General features: G+C 32.3%; 1 protein-coding gene across 1 annotated transcript in view; it reads left to right on the forward strand.

The window, feature by feature from the left end:
• Nucleotides 1-3,193: 3,193 nt before the first annotated feature.
• Nucleotides 3,194-26,696, forward strand: part of LOC124352677 (FHF complex subunit HOOK interacting protein 2A-like) — a 36,535-nt gene continuing 13,032 nt past the window's right edge. Inside the window, exons 1-9 of the mRNA XM_046802256.1 lie at nucleotides 3,194-3,402; nucleotides 5,530-5,670; nucleotides 13,827-14,045; nucleotides 15,136-15,261; nucleotides 16,610-16,927; nucleotides 17,180-17,373; nucleotides 21,391-21,484; nucleotides 23,119-23,281; nucleotides 26,302-26,441. Coding sequence (XP_046658212.1) covers nucleotides 3,361-3,402; nucleotides 5,530-5,670; nucleotides 13,827-14,045; nucleotides 15,136-15,261; nucleotides 16,610-16,927; nucleotides 17,180-17,373; nucleotides 21,391-21,484; nucleotides 23,119-23,281; nucleotides 26,302-26,441 — 1,437 coding nt within the window. The 5' untranslated portion in view covers nucleotides 3,194-3,360. The remainder of the gene's footprint in view (nucleotides 3,403-5,529; nucleotides 5,671-13,826; nucleotides 14,046-15,135; nucleotides 15,262-16,609; nucleotides 16,928-17,179; nucleotides 17,374-21,390; nucleotides 21,485-23,118; nucleotides 23,282-26,301; nucleotides 26,442-26,696) is intronic.

A 26,696-nucleotide genomic window follows, 5' to 3' on the forward strand; every position in this document is an offset into this window, starting at 1 on the left:
TTGATCAAGAAAATATGTTAACACGTGTATATTTTTATAGTAATTTTAATTTACTCCAATCAAAAAAAAATTTTTTTGTTCCAACGCTGATTTTACCTCTCTCCCAACCAAAAATACATACACATACTTTGTCAAAAGACAACTTAGATCAGTTTCATACCAGTCTTTAAATGTACAGTACTGTACAAGTTAGACTACATCGTCTCATATCTGCACTACCCGCTGCTTCGAACTCAATTTAGTAGGCATTTCATGTTTATGACCACCGCTGATTCGATTGAATTATATTTACGCCAATTTTAAGTTTGCCTTTTTCCTTTTTTTAAGAATGGCTTGAATTTTTGAGCTCAATTAAAAAATTTATTTCAAACAAAATAACGCTCTGCAGACTGGTAACATAAATGTAATCTGGATAAGATGCTTCATCCTAGGATGCCTGATGGACCCTTAGCGAGAAGTTATCCTAGATCTTTTCAAAACTCCTACACGAAGTATCAAATAATACGTTAAGGCGGCATGGGATTTCCCGAAGCCAAGAGGTATCAATGAGATAGGAAAAAAGAGTGCTTTGTTACCACGTCAGTAAAATACGTAAAAGGGTTAAAACTATGGACTTTGTAATTTATTTCGTTCTTAGTATGTTTTGTTCCATAGTTCATTTTGTTTTGTTTTCCAATCAAGAAAATATATAATACAGATCAGAGAAACTTACTTCTGACAAAAGAGAACTAAAACGGGGTTTTTGTTCGTCTTTAAATTTATAGTAAAAGTTTTTAAATATTTTATAACATTTAATATTACACAAATTTAGAAACCAAAATGGGATTTTTCATTACTTTAAAGACCAGTAGGATGAAGAGCGAAAGGATTTTCGAAATAAGAATAGGCCTATATTCATTTCAAAACAGCAAGAATAAATAATAAAGATAGGACGCTAATACTAGATTTATTTTTAAATTTTAAAGAATCAAAAACACACATTGCCATAAGCATTGTTACTTTCTGTAGTCAAATTTGACATAACAACTCACGTGGATAATTAATTGTGCTGCCAATAGCTAAGGGGATATTTATGTTATTATCCTTGAGGTCAAGTGTGACGCATAATACTCTTTAGTTTCTTAATTATGCCTATATTGAGAGACCTTGTATTTTTATGGCATCACCCTGTAGGACGAGTCTGCTCTTACGAGAACGTGGTTTCTGCAACAACAAAAACAGATTTCCACTTAATGTTATTTCATTACTTTAGTTTACTTACAGAGAGTAACAAATCTTAAAATGAGTGTCAATATATCCCAAGAAGCTTCAGTCCTACTTTAATCGATATATTATACTTCAAATTAATATCTCCGTCACTACGTTTTTTAGTCTGTAAACAAGTTTATTATAGTTTTGAGAATTAATTGAGCGTGTCATTTTCATTTTTTGTTGTTTAAGATATTGTAAAATATGTGTGTGTATTAACATTAATAATACAGTCGTAAGATACCAATGATTCTACAATGTTATCTGTTGAAAGATTATCAGGAATGTTTGTAATAAAATTATAGATACATATCTCAGAGCTCACTGTGACATGCTTTGGTTTCTTAATTATTTTTAAGAATCTAAAATTTGTTAAGATATTGCCAAAACCTTTACCTTTTTTGTTATTTTTAAGAATGGTCAAATTAATGATGGGAATTAGAAAGGCCGTTGCTTAAAAACTATTAAGGTAACTACACGACAAATTAAAAAGAAAAGACAAAGTTTTGTTTTCATACCTTAATACGTTTTGATATAAGCTCCATTTGTTGCTCTGCAGATATCAAAGCGATATTCGATTTATTGACAAGTGTTATGTAGCATATCTGGTGTCACAGTTGTAATCGTTTCCGAAATTCACCCACGGAGATGTGCCAAATCACGAATATTTACAGCATAAACCATTTTCTTCACGTAATTTTACAAAAGAGTCCAGTGGGGTCTAATCTGGACTCTGAGAGGTCAGGGAATGTGCGCACTTCTGAAAATCCAACCAATTGGAAATCTGTTGTTAAGGTGTCACACAATTCCCGAAGTTAATGAGGCGGACAGCGTCTTGCATCAAAATGACTTCTTCCCCTTTTTTATTTTTCAATAGCTGGTAGGCTTTCTTCGACTCTGTCATCACTTTTACTGTTCAATGTCCTTTCACACACATCCCGTGTCACGAGACTGGTTAAACCAGCAATGAATTGCTTTATCACCCAGCGAATTTTTACCTCGATACGTAATTTAAAACTGACGCTACATACTAACAATCGATTTTAATTCTGCGTACTGTAACGTCCTGTACCCAATATGAATTATAGTTCAAATAATATTGCTCATTAAATTAAACTTATATATAATAGGTTATACAAAAATTATGCTTTATATTTTCATCATTCATGTAAATGTCTTCATATTTAACTAAAGACATAATAATTATTAAACGAGAAGCAGCGTTGACAGCTGTTGTAAGGCAGCAGCAAGACTGCTGACAATGCAGATTCAGCACTTGCGTGTGATGGAAGGCAGTCTAGATCAGGCCTCTGACTCGGTAACATCTGATTCTCTGTTGTTTCATTATAATACTTTTTAAATTCCTTAAGCTATGTAGTTTAACATCATCTTTTAAATCAGAAGTGTTCTTCTATTTAAATTATTTAGAATCGTAACAGTTTTTAAATCAACCCATGGAATAAACAGTGATTTTTGAAGTTTAAAATTTGGTAAAAAAATTCATTTATTTTTCCGGATTATGGGATGGTGAAAGCGGTAGCAACAAAATTCAATTATCCGCTTTCAGGCGCGTTATATACCACAGAACACACTGGTGTGTCTTCTGTTGCGCCGTAAATATCGAACTCGGGACTGGCTCTGAGAATGTCAATCACAATATCGGGATGCCACCGCGCACCTGTTGCTGTTCTGCGAATGCAATGGTCAACATTTCCTCTCATGCCACACGGAAAACAAACGTTATTGATTTAAAATCCAATTTGAAGTTTAAACGATTTACTTGTATTAATTATTTTTTAAGTAACAGCCGTTCAAAATCCCGGCATTCTTTTTCGGACATTCTGTACAGTTAATAAATTGCGGTATCTAATATAGTAGTTTTGTAAATAAAGTTCTTTTACGGAGAATGAACACGTAGCTCACTTAGAAGGCCTTGATGTTTGTATATGACTTTTGTGATAAAGCTCGTCGTCTGTTAGTTTATTAAACTACTGACAAAATTTATAATAACAATAATAATACATTTTTATTTTATCAATTCTTTATATAACTTGATGTAATGATCAGTTTGACGTTTATACACTTTTAAACTCGAATACAAACAAAATAAAAATGAACCGATTCTCAGTTGTTTTGCAAAACGCGTTTGATGCTGTGAGTATTCCAAGTCAAAATAATTAGATTACGATTTTAAACATTTAGTTAGTATTTTTGACTTATTATCAAATACTTATAATAGGCCTAGTAGCAAAACTTTACCTATTGCTATAGTTTTAATTTGCGATAATTTCTAATGTGTTAGTTTCCGTACATTTTCAATAATGTTTTTACTGATAAGGTTAGTTTGCAATACGTATACATTACAAATCACAAAATAGCTAATAGGTAATATTATGATGGATAGACTGAATATTTTATGTAGTTTAACCTAAGCCTAAGTCTGTTAAAACACTTAGGCAGAGTTTGTTTTTAATAATAATTTCCTAGTGAATATTTAACCTAACTAATCAAGAGGGTTTTTCTAACCAAATATTGAATATACTTTATTCATGGTTTTACACTTAGTTAAAAATTGGTTTCTGGGTGTTATTGTGCAACACACTTTAACCCTTTCACTGCCAGAAGCCTAGGCCTATATATAGGCTCTGGAAAAAATGCAAAAAAAATTAGCGGTGTGTTCCTAAAACACCAAGGCCCTATGTAAAGCCAAGCTCCACACAAGCGTTGAACACCAAGAGCCTATATAGGCTTGTGACTATTACAAAGCTATTTTCTATTAAATTTCGATGAACCTCATGACATTGTATTCGGGATGAATTGTGCTGTTATGAATATAACAAATTTCTATGGTCTGTTTTATTTTTTACTATAGTATACAAGTTCTGAAAACCCACAATAATCATAAAAATCATAAATCAGTAACAAAATGTTATTTTCAAATGTAACTTGCACAGTTTTATTTGAAATTACATGTGCAAGAAGACAATAATACAATTTCTGTATTTGTATTGTATTATAATTACATTAGTAATGTAATAATACAACATGTTATGTTTAGCTCAAAAATAAACAAAGATAAAAAACCAATTAAAGATGCTAATTAGAAAGGAATAATTCACAATCAGTAAATTCTTTAGGTGATGAAATATATTCTTATGGTTTCTTATAAAAAATAAACTTTAACATTCAAGGCTGTAGAAAAAACATTACTGGATCAAACTAAATCCAACCTTTCAAAAACGGCTGTATCTCAGTGACTCCTTACATTACTTTAATGTAATTTAATATGCATTATCAGAGATAGTATACATCATAATGTATAAATGTAATTTCTTGAACTTACAGGGTCTGTTCAATTAGTATCAGGACTGGTTCGCTGTACCATCATGGAGGGGTGACCGAACATTTGGCCTCGGTAGAGGGGTCTACCACTACTCAGGTGCACTTTAATTCAGTCGAGGGCATGCGTTGAGACAGGTGGTGGATTTTTGTAATGTGTAATTTTTATGGTGTCATCGCGCCAGCATGGAGCAGACCGTCAAGCAACGCTACGCTGTCAAGTTTTGAAATCCACGTCCGAGGCTTTAGAACTCATTAAACATACTTATGAGGATGATGCCATAAGCTGCTCAAAAGTTTTTGAGTGACATAAAATGAGGAAAGCCGGGAGCCTGTCAAAGGTGGCCACTGTATCGGACGCCCGATAACCGCTCGAACTGATGTTCAGGTGGCTAAAGTGATAACAGTTTAGGACCCTGACAGGCGTTTAACCATCTCCTGTATTAGTTAGGAGACCGGCCTTTCAGTCGTAACCTTCCACACCATTGTAACAGAGAATCGCTGTAAGAAAAGCTTGTGCGAAACTGGCACTGAAAATCTTTAGCAAGAAAGAAAAACTGATGCGGTGATGAATTGTTGGTCTCCCAGACAACAATTCATCAACTCAATTCATTTTTCTTGTTTCCGCGAATGATAAAGAATTTCAAAGGACTTCGGTTCTACTCTATTGAGGCGGTTCAAGAGGCGAAAACAAAGGTTCTCAACAGTATTCCGGAAACCGACTTCTAATGGGCTTTTGACGTGTGGCAAATGCGCCAAACTAAATTATTTTGAAGATTTTTAAGTTAAAGTAATGATACCTGGAATTAAGTTATTTTATTTTTTGGAACTAGTTCCAGATACTTATTGAACAGACCTTGTATCTTGTTTTTCCTTAGGATCTTCAATTGTTTATTTTTTATTCTGGAACTCTTTCTCAAATTTTATTTATTTTATTTGTAGTTAGCGCCACCAGCTCCTCTTCATGAAGATTTTGTGTACCATTGGAAACGTTTGATGAAGCACTATCTGGATGTTGCTACTACAAGTAAGGTGGCTATTGAAATGACAAACATTCCTGCCCATCTAGATCAGCTAGAGAAGGTTCAGTATACATATACTTTAAATCTGCTTGTCCACAATTAAATTATACGAGGGCTGTCCACAAAGTAGATTACTTTTCGCTCTTTAGCCGCTAAGGACGGGACTATCAAGACCATTTTGATGTCAGGGCATTTTTCTGTTCAGTGGACATCCAGCCATGCTAATGAGAGGTTACTGTCGCTCCTTGTACTTTTAAAATCGCAGTTTAACATGTATGGCACACAATTTGAAATCCCAGGAGTTGTGAAGTCGTTAATACGGGTTTTGTTGGTTAAGCCAATAAACTAATTGAGATTTATCGCCAACTCTGTGAAGTTTATGAGAACAATATGATTACTGAAGGTGGAGTGCATCAGTGGTGCATTAGGTTTTAAAATGGCTGAACTAATGTGCATGATAACGAATAAAATGGCCGGCAAAACATTGTAATTGATGAAATTGTCTCCAAACTCATTGAGAGCATTAAAGAAGACTGCCAGATCACAATAACAGAACTCTCACTTAGTTACCTCAAATTTCAAGGCGTTTGTTACACGAAATTGCTAATTTGAAGTTAAGTTACCATAAATTTTGTGCAAGATGGGTACTGACCACACACAGCAAATCGGACTCGAGAAGTCCTGAATACCTTTTCACATCCGCCTTACACTTCGGACCTTGCATCCAGCGACTATCACCTGTTTCCAGCAATGAAGACCTGACTTGCATAGTTGAACCTGGTGGCAGAATTTTATAATGATGGAATTTAAAAACTAGTTTACCACTATGATAAGTGCCTAAATTTTTATGGTGACTTTTGAAAAATAGTATTTTAATGTCTCTTTCATATGTATATAATACAATTTCTTTCTTGTTCTTTGTTTTTGTTTATATCAAAACGTAATCTACTTTCTGGATAGCCCTTGTACTTACGTATTGTAATTGTCAATTAAGTGTTCTTAGTTTATTATCTATGCATTGATAAGTATGATATTTGTTGTCTGTCTTGAACCAATGAAGGGTTATGTTTTTGGGTGTGGGAGGCAAGTTGGTAACTTGTTAAGACAAGAGTTCTGTAATGGACAAGTCTTCCTTTACCAGACATGGTCTTCACATGAACTGGAGAGGCAAAGATATCCTATTCAGTTTATTAATAAATTTCATATATTGCGTTCTCCTGTATAGATAAAATAGTATAACCGAAATGCTTATAGGTATAAATGGAAAAACAGGGATAAGTACAAAGTTGAATCATGCCTAGTGAAAAGTAGAGAAAAACAGCACTAAAGAAATAAGCCTGTAACTAATAAAAGAACAAATAGATCTATATGTTCTTTTATTAACAAGTCTAAATGCAATGTTACCCACTTAAATGTCAGAGGACTAAATAAAATCCCCTAATAAAATGATTTTTAAATTAGACAAATTATATTTCTTTTTAGTAAACAAACATGGATTTGAGAATAAAAATTTAAACTTGGGTAGCAGGATTTTAGACATTTGCCATTTTATATGTTGTTTTAAAATATAATATTGACGAATGCCTGAAATACTATTTTCCTTTCAAATCATCTGTTATCAATAATAAAACTTTAAGCAAAAATTAAACACAATGTAAATTCATCATTAAAATTTATTACTAAATAGTTTTTGTAGATAGGAGGTGAAAATGTATGGCACAGCAACTTTTAAAGTTAATTAAAAACTAATGCAGGAGTGCTACACATGTTGAAACAAGCAATGAATTATCCGTATGTATATAATCTGTATATTTGGATTGCTTATGAATACAACTTTTAGATAATGGAAAAATAATTAAAATTGGAGTAAAATGACAAAATTCTGCATGGAGATGTGGTCATTTAAAAATTCACAATTTATTAAAAAAATTTAAATGAAAAAAGGTTATTATTGGTGGTGGTTTGAAAATAGATCTGTTCCAAACCAGTAAAAAAGGTTTACAGTTGTCACAACATGATTTTCTTACCTAGAATAAAAGTAGGACATTTCTCATAGGCCCATCTTACAGTGAGGGTTTCTGTTTTTTGAACGGTTGTAAATAAAAGAAGTTATGCATACACTCTAACGGTAAAATAACAAACTACATTAGAAACCAGACAGATACAGTACGTATGTCTTAGATTAAGCTCGACACCTGATCAGAACAACAATTTGGCAATGTTGGATCTCACTCGACACAGGTGGAAAGAGTTAATAGATGTAATCAATTAAAATGCATTAATTCCTAAAAATTGAATTTTCTAAAAACATTCAGCCACGTATTTCATGTTCCTTTTTATCAACAGAGGTCCTTTTTATCCTGAGTCCTCACTTCTATGAACCTTGTGCTTTGTGCTCATTTTAAAAGTAATCGTTATTAACTTTAAGTTGTACAAAGAACGGTTTTTAATTCTACATAGAGTTAATATTTTTAGCCATTGAAACATAACTAAGTACATAATTTCCCCCTCTTGTTGTGATTGCTGACTCTTCATCGGTTTGTACAGACTTTATTACAATTTTTTAAACCACAGTTATAGCATATATTATTAGCTATTTATTTTAACCAGGCATTTTTGTGTGTGTATATGTTCTATGATAACCACAACTGGTATAAAACCCAGTAGAAGAAGTATGAGAGGTCATACTATGTTGTAGAGTTACTCTCCTCTTCCCATAAGATTCTCATTTTTTTCTCCATCAGCTCCATGCCACTATCATTGCTATCACCTTCCAAATTGGATTTGATTTTAAAGTGCCTTTGTCTGACACTCCATCTGAACTGCCTTGTTCAATTTTAAATCTTCCTAAAGTTGAAGATTTTTAGATAAACTTCTATCCAAGATACCTGTTACTAACTTTATTAGCACCATTTGATCATTACATGGTTCTGACATTTTCTATAAGCCCACTCATGAACTGACATTCTAACTCATTAATGTATGAGTCACCTTTCTCCCCTTCATGTTAGTTTCTTTGCAAAAACAGTGTTCTGTGATAAAAAATATATCTTTTAGTGTTAAAATACTCATTTAACTCATTTATTAATTCATTGACCACCTATTAAAATTAAAATCTTTTCACTCAGTACCGAATTCATTTTTCAGTGGCACATGAGAGAGTGCTTAGAGTAATTTATAAATATAAAACTACCATACAACATGTTAAAATTCTACTTTATTCTTATATTTAAGTTTACTTTCTTGTTTAGATATATTTGCAAAAACATGTGTATTTTCTACATATATGAATGTGTGAATATACAATATGAATATAAATGTCAGTTAGTAGTTAGGTTTTGTGTGGAAAGATTCAAAACATTGTTCCATATGGAAAGACAATTTAAATTTTTTGCACTCAAAAACCATTTCTGATATTTTCCCATGAGCATTGCATATTTTACTGAGTTTGGAAGGTCTATCTTTAATTGAAAGAGGTATTTTGCTAATAAAATGGCCCCAGTTTCTACTCTATGGTATCACAGGAGTATCACCACTGGCTGATGGTCAACCTCTACTTGCTTTTACTGGAAACAAAACAGTTGTCAAAATTTGCTCTGCAAAATTTAACTTGAAATCTGATAGGTGTTTCTTTTTTTATTGTGACTAGTTTTTGAACTACACTAGCATTGAATAAAACAACATCATAGAGATAAAACAACATTTTAATACCCCTTTACACTAAACCGCATTATAGGAAAGGATTACAGTTTTTGACCCTGTTTGTCTATACCACTCATTGAGTTATTGTACTGTACAACAACATTGCGTTTCAATATATTCTTTGGGTCTTTCCTGCTTCTGATTTGCTTGATTTGAAGAAGTGATTTTTGTGAAATCACTTCTTCAAAATCTGGGCTTTTGTGATAGGTTGAGAGCATTGACACATCTTTTCTATCTTTCCATTTCAAGCAAAGAATTTTATTACTAGACAAAAATGTGGAATAACTTTTTTTTAGCTTAGAAGGTTTTAATTCATTAGGGAAATTTTTCCTAATGGCTCTTAGTGTAACAATGGTATGAGTTGTTTTATGTGTAAACTCATGAAAAAGTTTGGGAGAGCTATTCCTGTTATCAATGATCAAATTCTATCCTCATCAAGTAAACTTTTACACAAATTTAGTACTGCCTGTTTACTTACTTAAAACATATCTGTATTCATTGTCTCTTGTCAGTATAAATCTTGAATGTGTGACAACACCCAGTTACTGAATCACATAAATCTTGACTCTGAACCAGGGTCTCTTGAAATGGTTGAATTAGATATAGGCTAGCCTACCTCTGAAAGCTTTCATCAATGCATATGGACTGCCCTAGTTTAAATATTTATGTACATTATTCCAAAAACAAATCTATTGTAGGCCTAACCTTTAGCATTTGGATTATTACGAAGAAAAGTGTAGGTTTTTATTAATAGTAGAAAACCTGTTGTGAACCATAGTTTCCCCATATATTGAGGAGTGAACAATACATCTTGTAGACCAATAATATATTTTTGGTTTTGTGCCATCAATATTATAATAGCAAAAAATGATTTCATTTCATCCACAGAGACAGGGACATCATGGATATCTCCAGCAGCTAGGTATATGCCCAAACTCTTATTAGCATATTCATTGGTTTTATTGGTAACATGTGTCAAAAAAGTATTTTTGAGAAATTTGCACACAACAAAAAATTCTGTAGATTCAGTATTTAGTTTTTGATGATGATGATCACTTACTTCATTTTCACTTTCATTTAGTATGTTCTCTACAAAATTACTAAAACTCAGAAAGTAGAATTCGATCTTGCCTCGCTATTTCGCTGTTTTAGACAGTAAAAATCAAAACAAACAATCAACAGATGAAACAGTATACAACGATCGATTTCAAGAGAGTTAGCCAGCTTCAAAATTGAACTTGTTATGTTTTAATAGACTGACAATTAATATAATAGTATAGACAAATGCCAAAATAATCAATGTCAAGAATATTTTTCAACTACAACATAATGAATTTAGCATGATGGGCAGTGCCCGTCATTGGTATTTACGCCAATGCAAGCTGATAAGGAAATATACATAATGTGTTAAGGATAGCAATATAAGTGATCCACTGTGATTCAGACATACCTATAAAGATAAAAAGTTTGTCATTTTCTGAACTAAGACAGTTTATATTTGGTACATATTATACTGATATTTCCTCAAAATTTGATTTAAAATAAGTGCATGTGCAAAGAAATTATGAAATTGTTTCCATGTTATACATATTAATAATTAAAAAGGAATATAGATAATGTGCAATTAGGCATACATTTCTTGTATTTCTACTTATTTTATAAATAAACTTTTATATTCTTATGTGGCAGTGAAGAATGTTTTTATTGTGACAGTGTGGAAGCAGCTATCCTAGCTTAGTTGGCCCTGTCGTACTCCTAGGCATAGTAAATCTTTAGATCCATCCTTTCTAAGAATTAATTTCTTGAAAATTAAAATATTCACAAGAAGTTTTCCATGATAGTTTAAATCATAACTTACTGTTTCTTTTTCATTCATCACGGCTAACACATTGCTCAACAGCTCTTTTAGTGCAGTCATTGAAGCATTATTGCTCCGAATTTTTTTACTGTGAACTGAATTGCATACAATTTTGGAATTAGGTACATCTTACCCTTAACTTCAAAAGTGAAAATGATTTAAACTCCGCAACCACTCTGGGGGTGGTTGCCACCCCTTCTCAGGGGTGCATTTTTTCTTTTTAAAAATAACCTCGGATATCGATAGAAGGTCTAATTTTAAGCATAAAATCTTCTATAAAGTTTTTCGAAAAATCCAATACTTTTTAAGTTATTGGCAATTTAAAATTCACAATTTTTTCACGTTTTTCATCGGTCTTTTGCAAATATCTCCAAAAATAAACGTTTTATCGAAAATTGTATAAAGAACAAAACTTTACCAGGTTAAAAAATGAACAATTTGGTTTTTTATAAAGTATTGTAAGTGCAATATTAAGCCAGATATTAAAGATCAAAGCCGATTTTTATTTTGTCTGAAATTTAATCGATGTGGTCAATGCCATCTAGCGGCAAGCAGATGCATTTTAGGCGTTCTAATAAAAAAGGGTTTTGTAGTGCTTGAAATAAGCTTTAAAATGAGCACTATTAAAAGTCTTTTGCACGTAAAATAAGTGAGCTGTATTGCAAATAAGAGGAGCATCTAATGTTTTTTTCTTTTAAATCAATGGGTTTCATAAGTGCCATTTCCACCAAAATTAAAAGTAATCGTATTCCGCCTAGAATCAACTTTATTATGAAGATTTTGATAGATTTTATCAGTTTGGCTGTTTCAGGACACATATTTTTCAAAAAAGTCACGATTAAAAAAAAATTCAAATTAAAAAAAAAACCTTTTTTCATTATATCTAAAAAATGACGACAGATACGTATAAAAGTATAGGGATGACAAATTTATGTATTTTTCTGACAAACAATTTGGTCTCTTTGTTTTTTATGTCAAACAAAAATTGACGGAGATATGATTGTTTAAAGAGCGTGTGGCAGCGCAATCACAGCCTCTCTTAAGCCTTTTAACCCTTCACCGTTTTAGAAAAAGGTTTTTTACTATATATTGCAATAAAGGATGTTGTAGCTCTCTTAATTACCTTTACAGTGGTTTTTTTATAGATTGTGATAGCATGAAAATTGAAGGAGTTATGGTCCAAAAACTTTTATCCATATTTTTTTCTACCTAGTAACTGAACATTTTGGAGTGTGAATATTTGGAGCAATGTGTATCTATTGTAATGTGTATCTATATACATAATATGGCTCATATATTTTGGAAACGTAGGCATGAATACATACCAACGTTATATGCAGGCTATATATAACACATTTGAGTGAATTTTATATAATTTGTAAATATTTTATTCAACAAATGGCAATTTTTTACTCTAAATTAATTTTTTTTAATATATAATCATATATTCACTGTTTTAATTTAGGGGTAGTTTTAAGGGTAGAAAAACTTTAAAATATGATAATCATTTTCGAGATTGTGGGATAATATTTAAATCGTTTTTAACAATTTTGTATCAAGGGGTAGTTTTCAAGGGTTGAAAGGGGGCTAAAAATTTGATAATTATTTTAGAGAATATAAACTATTATTTACTCTATACTTACATTTTTTGTGTCATACCAAAGTATGTTTTTGTGATTTTTTCAATTTAGGGGTTGTTTGCAAGGGTTGTAAGATTTTCAAGGGGTCGAAAATGATTTAAATATGAGGTAATTGTGTTAGAAAACAGTTTACAATTTCACCACTTACTATTAGACATGTTTTCTAGCGATAAAATGGCTCAATGTCAATTTTTCCATTAAGGGGTTGTTTACACCCCTTTAAAAATAATAGGCGGAGTTCAGATCATTTTCACTTTTGAAGTTAAGGGTAAGATGAGCCTAATTCCAAAATTTCATGCAAATCGGTTCACAGTAAAAAAATTCGGAGGTAAGACCGTTTTTTTTCGCTTCAATGACTACACTACTTCAACTTGTCAGGTAAATAAATAAATTGAATTTTTCAAATTGTTGTAAAATATTTGGAAAAATAATGATTTTCTGAGCAAATTCAATAGGAAAAACATTAAGACATACTTCTTTTTTTAAATAACGTTAAATTCTACCTAAATTTTAAAATATTCTTTTTCTCTTTTATACAAATTGAAATAAATAACAAGACCTCTCATTTTTTTCCATGTCTTGACTAAGTTCTTAAGTCTTTTATCTCATAGAAACAAACAAAAAGAAAACAGGTGGTTTTATTTTTACTTTGTGAAAAAGAGTCAATTACAGATGAGAAAAGGAACGAGTGAATTGGTTGTCTATGAAATTATGTATTGAAATTAGAATTATTAAAGAAATAATAAATATATGATATTTAATAAATAGCTGTTAATTTATTTTTAACATTGGTACAATAATTTTTGTTTTCAGGTGCATAGAGTGTATAAAATATGAAATAAAGAAATAATAAATAGAAATATTTGGTTATTTATTGAAATGCAATTGAATTTGACACTTGTCTGGCTAGGAAATTGATATTTTAAGATACAATTATTTGACGATCAAACATTTCATAGCTGTTTGGAAAACCCTAAGGAAATACCATTTATTGCAAATACCATATGCTTTATTTAGATCCTACTGAAGGAGGACACTAGTCCTATAGCAGATGGCAGCACTGGTCCCTGCCTGGAGTACCTGTTGAAACACAATCTGCTAGATTTGTTGGCGACACTGGCTGTGAGTGACGACCCTCCTGGTATGCGTCAGTATGTACTCCGGTTTGTTACAAACACTCTCACCCACCTGCAAGCTCCGATACTGGCCCACAATGCTGTCTTCCCTTCACTACAGGTGAGTATCTCAGAAAAATTTATTTTAAAAATATGTTTTCAGTAATAGAGTGAACAGGTTTAGAATTACAACACATTATGTAATATTACAATTCTGACACATAATATACAGTAAATATTTTTCATATGGGTAAAGAAATAGCCATAATCATTGTCACCATTACGTGAAAAGAGGTGTTTAATGTGATATGTCAAGTTAGTATTTTCACACATATATCTCCTACAAATACTACAGTACTTTTTGTGTACCTATAGATTCATATTTTGTACCTCTAATTTTGTGATTCTATTTAGTTGTGGCTATCCTAAATAGCCTAGAAGTAATTCCTCAAACTTACTAACAATCACAAACCCCAATATTGTGCCAAGTAATTTTGCATTATGTTATTGGGCTATAAAACGTGTACTTTTGAGATAGAAGTAGTCTCAATGGCTTTGTACCTTGATAATTGATCACTATTATTGATCAGTGTCATTATCACTAATATAATCTTAAAGCTTTCAGTTGTTTTCTTTCTTCTTTTTGTTCTCTTAGAAAAGAAGCTAAGAAATTGCACTTAGTCTTAAAAAGACCTTTGTGCTGCTTCTAGAGTGACAGGATATTCTGAATGGGCAAGGTTAGGGGTCGGGGCTGCCTCCTTTCAAGATCTATGTGGAAAGATTTTGGGCATTAATCTTAGTCATGTCTCCTTGGAAGAAGGAGAAGCCAGCTCTTTACTAGCTCCTCTAGTCAAAGCAGACAGAGGATGGCACGCCCTTATGTCTAGCAACAGTCCCTTAACACGTGGAGAGACCTACCAACTCCAACAGTCATCTCCCGCAGTAGACTAGACCTATCGATCTACCCTTACATCTCAATATCTCGACATTTGCAGTTAGAGATGTGCCGCTCCTAGACTTCCATAGGGTTGCACAGATTTAGCTGATACAATGATTTTTGTTGTACCCAGTGTAGGTTCAACTGGAAGTTTAAACCAGCCAGAAGTGAAACCTCCCTGGGAGACAGCTTTGGGTTGTTGCTAATTGTTTTTAGGATGTAATATATGACTAGATATCATTTTAAGGTTCTCTTTCCTATTTGTTATGTTTAGCGTCTTATCGAGATGTGTAATGGCCATTGTCCAACTCCAAGTGAGACAGATGAGATAAAATTTCTCTTTGCATTGACTGCACAGTTGCGGAAACATCCCCACCTCGTCTATGTCTATATGAATCAGGTAAGGTAAAAGTCCAAATTGCTAAAGTATGAAAATATTAGGCTTTATGCATTTAATTTATTTTTTAAAATTGATTAGCAGAAGCAAAAATACTGATATCATCACATGCATTTGTTTCACATAGCTGTAAATAATATACTGATTAATGAATCTAAAAGGATGTAAGTTACAGGTCATGTTCAAAGAGTAACTATAATCTTTTACAAGTCAATTAGATTAAAGATGTAAATTCAGCATATTAACTAGAAAAAAAATTCTTGGAATTGTTACACATATCAAAGCATGGATTCACTGAATGGGAGATATTCCTTCCTGCAAATAGTAACATTCCTGGTGAAGTAAAGAATAATGCTGTCTGACAGTATTTTCAATACTAGTATCAAAAGCTTGTAATGTTAATTAACAAAGAACTGTGGTCATTCATCAGCTTTTGAAATGTTGTCTTCAAAACAGAGTGCCAACATCAAATTTTGTATTTTTGTTGAGAACTATTATTTGAGACACTTGGTGTTTTGAAGAAAACAAACAGAAATGATTCAATAAAATAACAATACCCTTACAATACTCTTTTATCAATACTCTTATCCCCCGTTATCAATACTCTTTTATCCAGGTTGTAATATTGAGTGTGATCTAGAATCCTCATGGACAGTGAATTTTGTGAAGATTTCCATGTGAAATTCCAAGTTCAGAGGCAATAGCTATATTCATCTGTCAATGGACACAATTTCTTGGACGAGATCAAAATTGTCTGTGACAAAAATGAAGTAGCACACATTCCAAAAGTAATCTTCCAGTATTTTATCACAACTGTTATGTGAACATTCTTGTACACTGTTGTTTTATTCATTGAATTTAAAAACTCTACAGGCAGAGTTTGTTTTATAGATTACAGTAGAGTTCTATATCATAAGTACTGACCAATTCCTCTGGGAGAATGTCTTCCTTGCAGCACATAAGTTTATTTTGTGTTATAGTAGTTTTCACAATTATTGGCCACACCACAAGAGATTAAGTGAAATGTACAGTATGAACCATTGCAAGTGCTATAAACTTCAATGAGGGGTGTTATGGTCTATAACGTGGTAGTTCTGTGTGTACGTTATCTTATGTAGCCTACAACTGTATTAGATAGGATATTTCAAAACAATCTGAATATAACTATTGATAAATATTTTCTAGAACTACTGTTTACATTTACTGTAGTGGTTAATCACAGCTGTTTCAAGATTGTTTGCTGAATGAATCACACATTTGCTAAGTACTACATAATCTACAGATTGCAAATGTGTAAAAAAGTCTTAGACAAACAAATTAATGATGATGACTTCAATATTTGTTTATTTAGTGGGAACTGAGAGAGCGCAAGTTAAGTGAGTGCAGTACTACCAGTAACCACAGTTCTTCCAGCCTCAAGACTCTTACCAGTTCTGCGAATATTGTTCCTGCCGATCTTCCAATGGTCCATACCAGAAGTTCTCCACCCCCCAACAATCCCCTGTTTCGACCCTTGGTCACCCCCGCCCTAGCTGAGGAGCCCAAGTTAGTACCTGTGGAAGTGGAAACAACAACATTACCGCCCCCACAGCCCCCGCCTGATGACCCCGATTCTTCCTTACCACAATTCCCTCTTCTGAATGCTCTCATCAGTTACATCAACAGCGCTGTGAGTGAGATGTACACTCTAACATTTAATCTTTAGTGGCTGTCTCAAAGAAATAGAGAATTTTCTATTGTGTAAAATAGAATTGCAGACTCTATTGCATGCAAGATGAAAAATATTTCCATCATTTACTTAAGAAACAATGTTATACTGGCTCAGAAATATTCACTAAACTTGCTAATTTTATAACATGGATAAGCATTCTTTCATGAAATTTTCTTCTAATACTTCAGTACAGGATCTTTACATGTACAGGACAGTGCAGTGCGTGTGAAGGCATGTCAGGCCATCATGCTTGTGACATCAGTGCCAGATGACAAGTTCGCCCAGCTGATAGCACAGCACTCACCACTCTGCGAGAGTTTGGCAATCAAATTAACAGCCCAATACTTAGAAATACCACCAGACACGGATCCAAATCATATAGATGACATGCACGCTACCTGGGGGTGAGTAGCAGTTTTCCAAGTGATTTGTGTAATCGAATGTTAGGGAAGATGTACGGAAACCGATTTTCTGATTCTTTGAGTGAGTATTGATTGGCAAAAGCGGTAATGCTGTAATTCAGCCAAAGGTCAGTTTTTTATGTGATTATAAGTTATATTATACCCTTTATTATGAAACGTTCTGAAGATGTATCATCTTTACAGGATGATTGTGAATAGCCAGTGTACGTTATTTGACATGGTTCACGTAGGCTACTTATGGCCAGAGTTGAACCATGTCTTCCTCCATCTATTCCTCCCTCCACTAATCCCTTGCCAACCCGAAAAATTCACAAGCACCCGAGAGTGTCTTACATATATTCGGGTTTTGTCAGTGCTAGTCGGAACTGCTTGGCTCTGCCTCACCACACTTTTGCTCAGAGTCTAATGAGCCCCATGAGACACTCATGCAAAATTCTATTCAGTTCAATCGTTCACCAGTTGCTGAATGGTAATTAACAGTCTAAGCCTAATAGCTCAATTACAAATTCTACCACAACACTCACACCAACATTATTAACAGATATTATACATCTAATTTACATAAATATGTAAAAAATAGAATGCACTTTTAATTTCTTAAGATAAAATTAATTTCAGTAATTGTATTTTAATGCTGAAATCACTTAATAATCTTTCATAGAATGCTAATATCATAGTAAATTAAGCCAAACTAGTATGGATTTGGCTACAAATATTATAAACTTGTATTTAGGTAAAGAAAATATTTACTAAGTGCAAATAAATAGATTTAATTCATATTTGTAAACTTGCAGGCTGTACTCAATTTGTTAATAAATATTTTTTACTCAATGGTATTGCTATCTTATATTTGAAAATGATGTTTGCTGTATCAAACACTTTATTACATTATGTATCATAGTAAAAAAATAATTTGGCATTCAACAGGTCAGTCAGCAATACCTCTAATAAAATTGGTTATATTAACACAAGTGTTAGTATTTTAATAACTTAACTTATTCCATGAACTTATTTTATGGTGAATTAATGTAAACTATTAACTGTGGAAAAATATTTCAACTTTAATTTGAAGCTTATTTATAATGGTTATATTTATGAGAATAGTTGCGTTTTAGCAGAAATGTAATAAAAGGATACAATCATACAATGTATGCATATAATGAACAAACTTTCTTCAATAATAATGATCAGTTAGAAAGTAATTTAAAGGTTTGAAATAAGAATAATAAAGAAAAATGCTTGTAAGTTATGCCAGTGCTATAAGAAAGAGGCAACTAATTAAACAGTGGAATTAAAGTATACCTAAATATTCATTGCAAATTTCATACAACAACGTTTTAAAAATATCAGATAACAATCAAAGATTGAATTGTGTTTTGTATTCCAAATTTAAGGAAATATAATCTAGCCTCTTATTTTATTGGACTATCCTTTCGAATTTAAAAATGTACAATTTCTCGAGTTGTGTGAAAATTGTGCCACCTATTAAAAAAAATTTTTGAAACATATTGCAATTGTTTATATAGGTTTATTTTGCATGTAGGTCATCTAAATATTCTTTCTAATCAACTGCGATAAGCATGGATTGTAAGCTTGCCATTTTGAAGGCTTTTTGTGGACTAAAATGTACTCCAAGAGACACAATGTATAATTTCAGATATAATTGTGTTTGGCGTTTGAATTCTATCATAGGAAATATATCCGTCTACAGCATGAAAAGGGTTAAAGACATGTTCCAGATCTAAAAAGTAAAAACTGCTTGGGAAAATCAAACTTGGAAATCCAACTATTTCAGTGTTTCACTGTAAGTAAAGAAATTGAGAGACCATAAGACAGCAGTTTTACCTATTTACATCTGACAAATCTATTAAAGAAGAGAGAGGAGCCAAACAAACTACAAAAAAACTTATAAGCTTTCTTGTGACACAGACTCTCAACCTGATAACTGACCAGCCTTTACAGAAGAGTGGGGGAGCAAGACAAACTCGTAAACAAACAAAATGTAAACACTCCAGATACTCCAGTACTCAATAGTCATAAGATAGTTGTGAAAGGGCAAGTACATTTTCAGGTTGATTATTCACCACCAAAACAAAAAATTGTTAACAATTTTCATCCAGAAATTATTTTTAGCCAAACACCCAAGGACAATACAAACATTCAAACAAAAATACAAAACCAGAATCTGTGTAAACTCCCTTTATCACACAAACAGGCTAACCTAAAAATAACTTATATATCAAAACAGCTACTGGGAAAAATAAACAGACTCTCTCACTTTCTTGAAGAATTACAGCCAATAATCTACTTACAGAGCATGGACTCGAAAACGAAATTTTACAAAATATTAAACCTGGTTATACTTAGTCTCTTACTGTAGTAGAACTAACCATACTAAAGGAGGGGTAGCAATATATGTTGAGGAAAACTTAGTCCACTTGACAGACAATCCCTGTTACAAAATAATATCTATAATTAATCTGTTAAATGGTTATGATTAAGCTAACGTTGAATAAAAACAGTTATATATTGGAGGAATTTATAGACCTTCATCTGGCAGCCTGCACTTAGTCTAATCTCAGAGATGCTAGAAGACACAAAAGCAGAAAATCACCCCATCCTTTTATTAGGTGATATAAATGTTGACTGATTTACACGAGACCTAGATCATCTTTATGAACACTCAGGAGCAAGGTGGTGACATCGGCATACATTGAAACTGTGCAAAAATTTTCAAGATGTTCTGGTATGCTATTTATGAACAGTATAAACAGTACTGGTACTAATATGGACCCTTGGGACACTTCTCGATTTACAGGTAGAGGTAATGATCTGATTATTTTTGTAACTCCACTTTATGCGTGCTTGATTTCTATTATTTTTTCCGTTCTTCAAGATAGTGTTCGAACCCTTATCTTGGTTCAATCTTGGTAATATGAGTTCATGGCTCAAGCAATCAAATGCTTTGCTCAGGTCTAGGAAGAGACTTGTAACAAGTTTTCCTTCTTCTAGATTGTCAATGGTGTACTCTGCAAAGTCAATGATGTCTGTTGTGGTTGATTTTTCCTTGATGAAACCATGTTGTCTGTCGTTAAATAAATTGGACATCTCATAATGGTCCATAAGGCTTCTCAAAGAATATTGGAATTATTGATTTTGGTCTATCAATACGACTGTTTTATTGTATTTTTTATGTTTAGGGTACATTTTTGCAAGTTGTAAGGCCTTTGGGAATTTAACCTTGACTCAATGATTTGTTAATAATTCTTGTAAGAGAGATTGTGAGTGATTCATTGCAGTGTTTACATACTTTAAAAAAATGTCTGTTGCTGCAGAAGTTTTTTGTTTGAGATTTTTAATAATATTGTGTATTTCTATTTAGTTTGTGTATTGAAAAGCGTGTAAAATATGACCTGTAGCAGTCCCATCCCACTAGAGGTAGAGGAGAGCTATGGATTATCATTTTTCAGCCATAAATTATCATGATCAGACAATTTTAACTTTGTTGCAGGCTGGAAACTCCCATCCCACTAGAGGTAAAGGAGAGCTATGGATTATAATTTTTCAGCCATAAATTATCATGATCAGACAATTTTAACTTGTTGCAGGCTGGACACTCCCATCCCACTAGAGGTGGAGAAGAGCTATGGATTATCATTTTTCAGCCATAAATTATCATGATCAGACAATTTTAACTTTGTTGCAGGCTAGACACTCCAATCCCACTAGAGGTGGAGGAGACCTATGGATTGTCATTTTTCAGCCATAAATTATCATGATCAGACAATTTTAACTTTGTTGCAGGCTAGACACTCCCATCCCACTAGAGATAGAGGAGAGCTATGGATTATCATTTTTTAGCCATAAATTATCATGATCACACAATTTTAACTTTGTTGCAGGCTGGACACTCCCATCCCACTAGAGGTAAAGGAGGGCTATGGATTATAATTTTTCAGGCATAAATTATCATGATCAGACAATTTTAACTTGTTGCAGGCTGGACACTCCCATCCCACTAGAGGTGGAGGAGAGCTGCGAAGGTTGTAGACAAGCTGCTACGTTTCTAGGATGGCTCGACTTCTGTGATCAGGTCTGACTAAAACCACCCAATTGAAGCTTTATAGTATTTTACCATGATTGTTGGAATTTTCTTTGGGGGTTTTAATTCAAAATTATTTTAAATTTCTAGAATACTTAGTGCCAAGATAGGAGCAAACTTGATTTCTTTCATGACATGTAATGTCAAGGGATTGTTTGGATTTCCCTGCTTCCAATTTCAATGTATCAGCGCTGATGTTTATCAAACTGAATGGACCAAACATCCTGGACATGGAAACCAGAGGATTATGTCAGGACATGGCTATGACAACACCGCTCAGCCGATGACACTAGAACTCAATGAGCTCAACCTGACAGAAAAGAAGTGGAAAAGGATGTATTTACTGACTATTTATCAATAATTAATTATATTTTTGTTTTACCTCTCTCCTTGTGATTTTTGGAATATATGTTTCATTTGAAGAAAGAGGTTTATGATATTAAAGTTAGTTCATCCTTCATAACAATTCTTAATAACGTTTAATAATGTATTGTAAAATAAATAATTAAAATCCATAAAAATAAGATTACTAATTCTTTATTTTCTTTTTTCTCTAATTTTTTTAAAGTTAATGTAAACTTCCTGATGACTCAGTGTTATTATTTGAGCTTAGATACATTTAATTTTATGCTCTTAGCTATTGTAGGCATTCTAGGAAATCATATAAATTCACATTTCCTTATAATTTGTCAAATGTACCTAGTGTTCCCATACTGGAAAACTTGCCACTACACCGCTGGCATTTTAATTCCATTTCTTATACTAAGATTCTTTAAAAAAACAATAAATAAAGTTCTAGTTTTATAGGATTTGTAATAACAATATACATTTTTATGTGAAATATCTAAAACTGCTTGGCAGGTTTAAAACAGGCTGTGAGCAAATAGCCTGCAGTGGAAAGGTTAATAACTATAATAATTACTGGGAATATTTAGAAATTAGACTTACATGCTGGATTTCATAAAAATCAGACAATCCATTTGGTCTATATCATTGTTTTAGTCATGTTTACTAAAAATTAAAAACATGGTTATTAACAAAAACTTAAAATAAATGTAATATTTAATTAATAAAAGAGTATTTAATAATACATATGCAAGCCCAATTTGGTCCAAATATCTCCATTCACATCATATATTGTATACATTTTTTTTGTCACAATGCGTTCTTGTATATTGTGAATAGGAGAGAAAATAATAGAACATAGAAAATGAATTAAGTATAATTTTAGCAGTGTAACATTATAAATAATAAGTGTTCACTTGTTAGCAGAAAATTTAAAAAAATACTCAGAAAAAAGGACTTATCTGAGTGGTTCATAAAAGACTATATTAAGGCACTTTCATTTGGATTGTTCCTAGTTTCTAGTTTATTTGGTTTACTTCTTAGTTCAATATTGATCCAAATAACATTATAGTGTAAGGTTTCTGATTACCGTAATAAACCATTATCCTCACATAAATTACATTTATTGTTGTACAGTTGCTCAGAAGGAATCCTCCAACACAGTATCACTCCATTTTAGTTGAACCAATTGAAGAATTCATACGTGTGTGTAATGTGTTGAATCAAACAACAAAATCTAGCTTAATGTGGTACATGTATAATATGTGATCACTGTATAGGTGGCAGTAGAAGGCAGACCAAGTATAGGGATGGCACTAGCACAGTCTGTCAGGGAACTGTTCCTAGAGCAAGAGTTTGAGCCAGAACTGCTACCCAACAGTCTAGTTATTGCTCTGCTCACCAAGTGTTTCAAGGTCATCACTTCCACACACCTCGTCAAAGGTAGCAAATACAAATATCATTGTACGATATGAACCACTAGATGTTAGCTATGGTAATAAACAAACTAAATAACATAGGGAAAATTAGATAAGAAAGAATATATGTCTTTGACATTTTCTGTGCAATTTTTTACACCCACTATTATAGTATTATCAAAATGAAATGAAAAATGTCTTTATTTATAGAGGCGAAATTAGAACGTAAAAGTCCTTTCTTCCTCTTAACCTCTAAATAATAATATTCAACCTTCTAAAGCAATATTCAGTATTTACTTTAAATAATACTAAGACAAAGTATTACTGTGTAGAATATTGGAAAAATGTATTGTTATTTTTATATTTTAAGATTAAAAGATGGCCCATAAAAGAAAACTAAATTAACTTTATGGAAAAGTACTAAAACCAATTTTATTATCAATTACAATGCATTAAATTCTACATGTTTATTAACATATTGACTGTGTTAGTTAGGTTCTGTATGCTGCTCAACTTAAGCAGACTATAATTATTGGTTATCATACCCTTTCTGCATAGGTTTTGTTAAGATGTCTTAATGATAATGGTCAAGTAGTATGGTGGAAGTAGATTTTATTTTACAAAAAAATTATCAGTAGAAAAAATGTACCACATGCTTCAATTTTTATTGAATTGTACTATTTTGAATATCTTCTAGTTATAGTCAATGTGTATAGAGTAGTCACAGAAGTAGTAAAACTCTTTCTTTCCCACGTGTATGAGAAGAGGAAACCTAAAGTGAAATTTGAGAAATACTAGTTTTTGTAATGTGGGTTTAAATTAATTCATTATACACAACTTTGTTTAATTTCAGCAATAAAATAAAGTGTCCCCTTAATTTATTTTATACAAGTTAGAATAATATTACTTTATGTTTAAGAACATTTTAATAACAAATATTCTCTAAGCAGAATATTTTTAATAGGAGTGTCCCAAAATCAAAAGAATTCCAATCCAAATCTGTTACCAAAATTGAGTTGTTGATTCTAAATTCTGTATACAATATGGATTTTTGTATTATTTGTAAAGAATATTATACACTATATGATTTTGTTTTGTTACATTTAAAGCAAATCTGATAAATAGGAGTAGCCAATCAAAAAATTTAAGACAACCCTTACCCTTTATAAAACATTTTAACCCATCCCACGTCGTAGACGGATATATTGGAATGGCAGACTTTGACCAAAATGCCCAATACAAGTATATCCGATATTATACATTGTGTCTCTTGGAAAGTTTTTTAGTTCATGGCCGGTGCACGCTCCATGCTTATTGCGTTTGGCAAGGAAGTATTTATAAATGACCTAGGTGCCTCCTTTGTCTAGCTTCGTCCACCTGCTCATCTGTTCTGCATGTCCTACAGAGCCATAACCAAATATATTCATGGCCGGTGCATGCTCCATGCTTATTGCGTTTGGCAAGGAAGTATTTATAAATGACCTAGGTGCCTCCTTTGTCTAGCTTCGTCCACCTGCTCATCTGTTCTGCATGTCCTACAGAGCCATAACCAAATATATTCATGGCCGGTGCATGCTCCATGCTTATTGCGTTTGGCAAGGAAGTATTTATAAATGACCTAGGTGCCCCCTTTGTCTAGCTTCGTCCACCTGCTCGTCTGTTCTGCATGTCCTACAGAGCCATAACCAAATATATTCATAGTTTGCCCAGATGATAAACTTGATCTATGAAGCCTTAAATAAGAAATGCTCTAAAATTTAATAGTTTATATAATTGTCCGCTTTTAGTAGTGATTGTACCGTGAATTTGAATTTAGATGAAATTAACGGTATGGCAATTCGTTATTTTTAATTTTTATGAATATATATGCTAGTTTTAACTAAAATACCCTATTTTATAGCTTTTTAAGTTTACTTCTTATAGCCTATTTATAATAAAAAATAACTTTAAACTTAAAGAGAAATATATTTTATAGATTTTTTTATGTCATAGAGAAATCGATGGATTTATTAGTGGCGTGCGAGGGGTTAAGATATAAAGAAAAATATATTTGTATAGATGACATGTTTATACAACTATACAAATTATAATATAGACAAAAATTAGTGAGCGTCTGTTTACCCCTGAGTGGCGGATGTCCGTACATAGACACAGTGGACGAGTGGCATTGAACAAACATAGAAATTAGGTTTTATGCAAGTTAAATATTATTTACTAAACTACAATAATTTATTAATTTAGTAATCTATCAAGAAGTTTTCATACACAACATACAACAAAAACACGTTTTAGCAATTAGTAATTTGAGTACTGTCGATTAGACGTTGTCCACAAAGATATGCAGCAGACTTGCGGTGATGCATGAAAATAAGAACTGTAAACAAAATAGTATGTTTAAAAATAAGGTAGGTTTTTAATTTGGCTATATATCTACGATTATTTTTACAGAAAGTATAACAACAATATGTTATAAAAGTCAGTAATTTGTATAATGCTGATCAGCTGTTGTCCATGAATAGACTTATTCGAAGATTCAGTGGATTTGAGATTGAGCCTCAACACATCATTAGTCATTATATTGAATTGTGACTTTCCAAGCATATTTTAAACACTTCAGTTCATTTTATTCATTATTTTGTAATAGGCCTAAAATACTTTGAAAATATTGGTATCAGAATTGACCTATCCGTAATTTTTAGTTTAACTATAACTTATTTGGTGATTGTACCATGTTTGAAATTTGGAAAACAAACACTTTTAAATAGCAAATTTAACTCCGATAGGCATAATTTGTTAATTCAATACAACGGTTAAATTGTACTAAGGTGTTCAAATTATGTTTTGCTTACACAAAGAGTATTGAAAATTAATCAGTAATAACAAATAATCTGAGTAATTAATTTATTCAAAAAGTTTTATTAGACCACAATGTCATACTTTTTAAAACTAAACCCGATGGTATGTATTGCAATAATTTATTTGTATGAATACAAATTTTTTGATACTGTATTTTTTATATATGTTTCTATAATGTGTTGTGGACAGAGATGAGTGAGTGGCTGGTAGGGGAGGGCAGAGGTCCGGAGTTGCCAGGAGTAGTCACTTGTCGCACGCGTCAGACTCTGCTGGACATCTGTAGTCATGGAGACCCAGCGGTCAGTCTCGAGGCACTGAGGCTGTTTGAGGTACTTATGGTCTCAATTATCATTTCAGAAAATATTTGCTGCTTGTAAACATCTAAATAAAAAAAATTGTGGAAAAGGAAAGATTTTGAATGGACGATAAATAGAAAAGTCTACCTTTGTTTTGAAAACACTGCACATACCTAATTTATTTCATAATTCCTGTTTAAAAAATTTGCCATTGTTATATGTTACAAAAGGTATAACACAACGTTTTCGAAGATTGGAATCTATCCTCTTCGTCATGTGGGGAAGGTA

The sequence above is a fragment of the Homalodisca vitripennis genome, chromosome 1, assembly GCF_021130785.1.
Source record: "Homalodisca vitripennis isolate AUS2020 chromosome 1, UT_GWSS_2.1, whole genome shotgun sequence".
NCBI classification, from domain to species: domain Eukaryota; kingdom Metazoa; phylum Arthropoda; class Insecta; order Hemiptera; family Cicadellidae; genus Homalodisca; species Homalodisca vitripennis.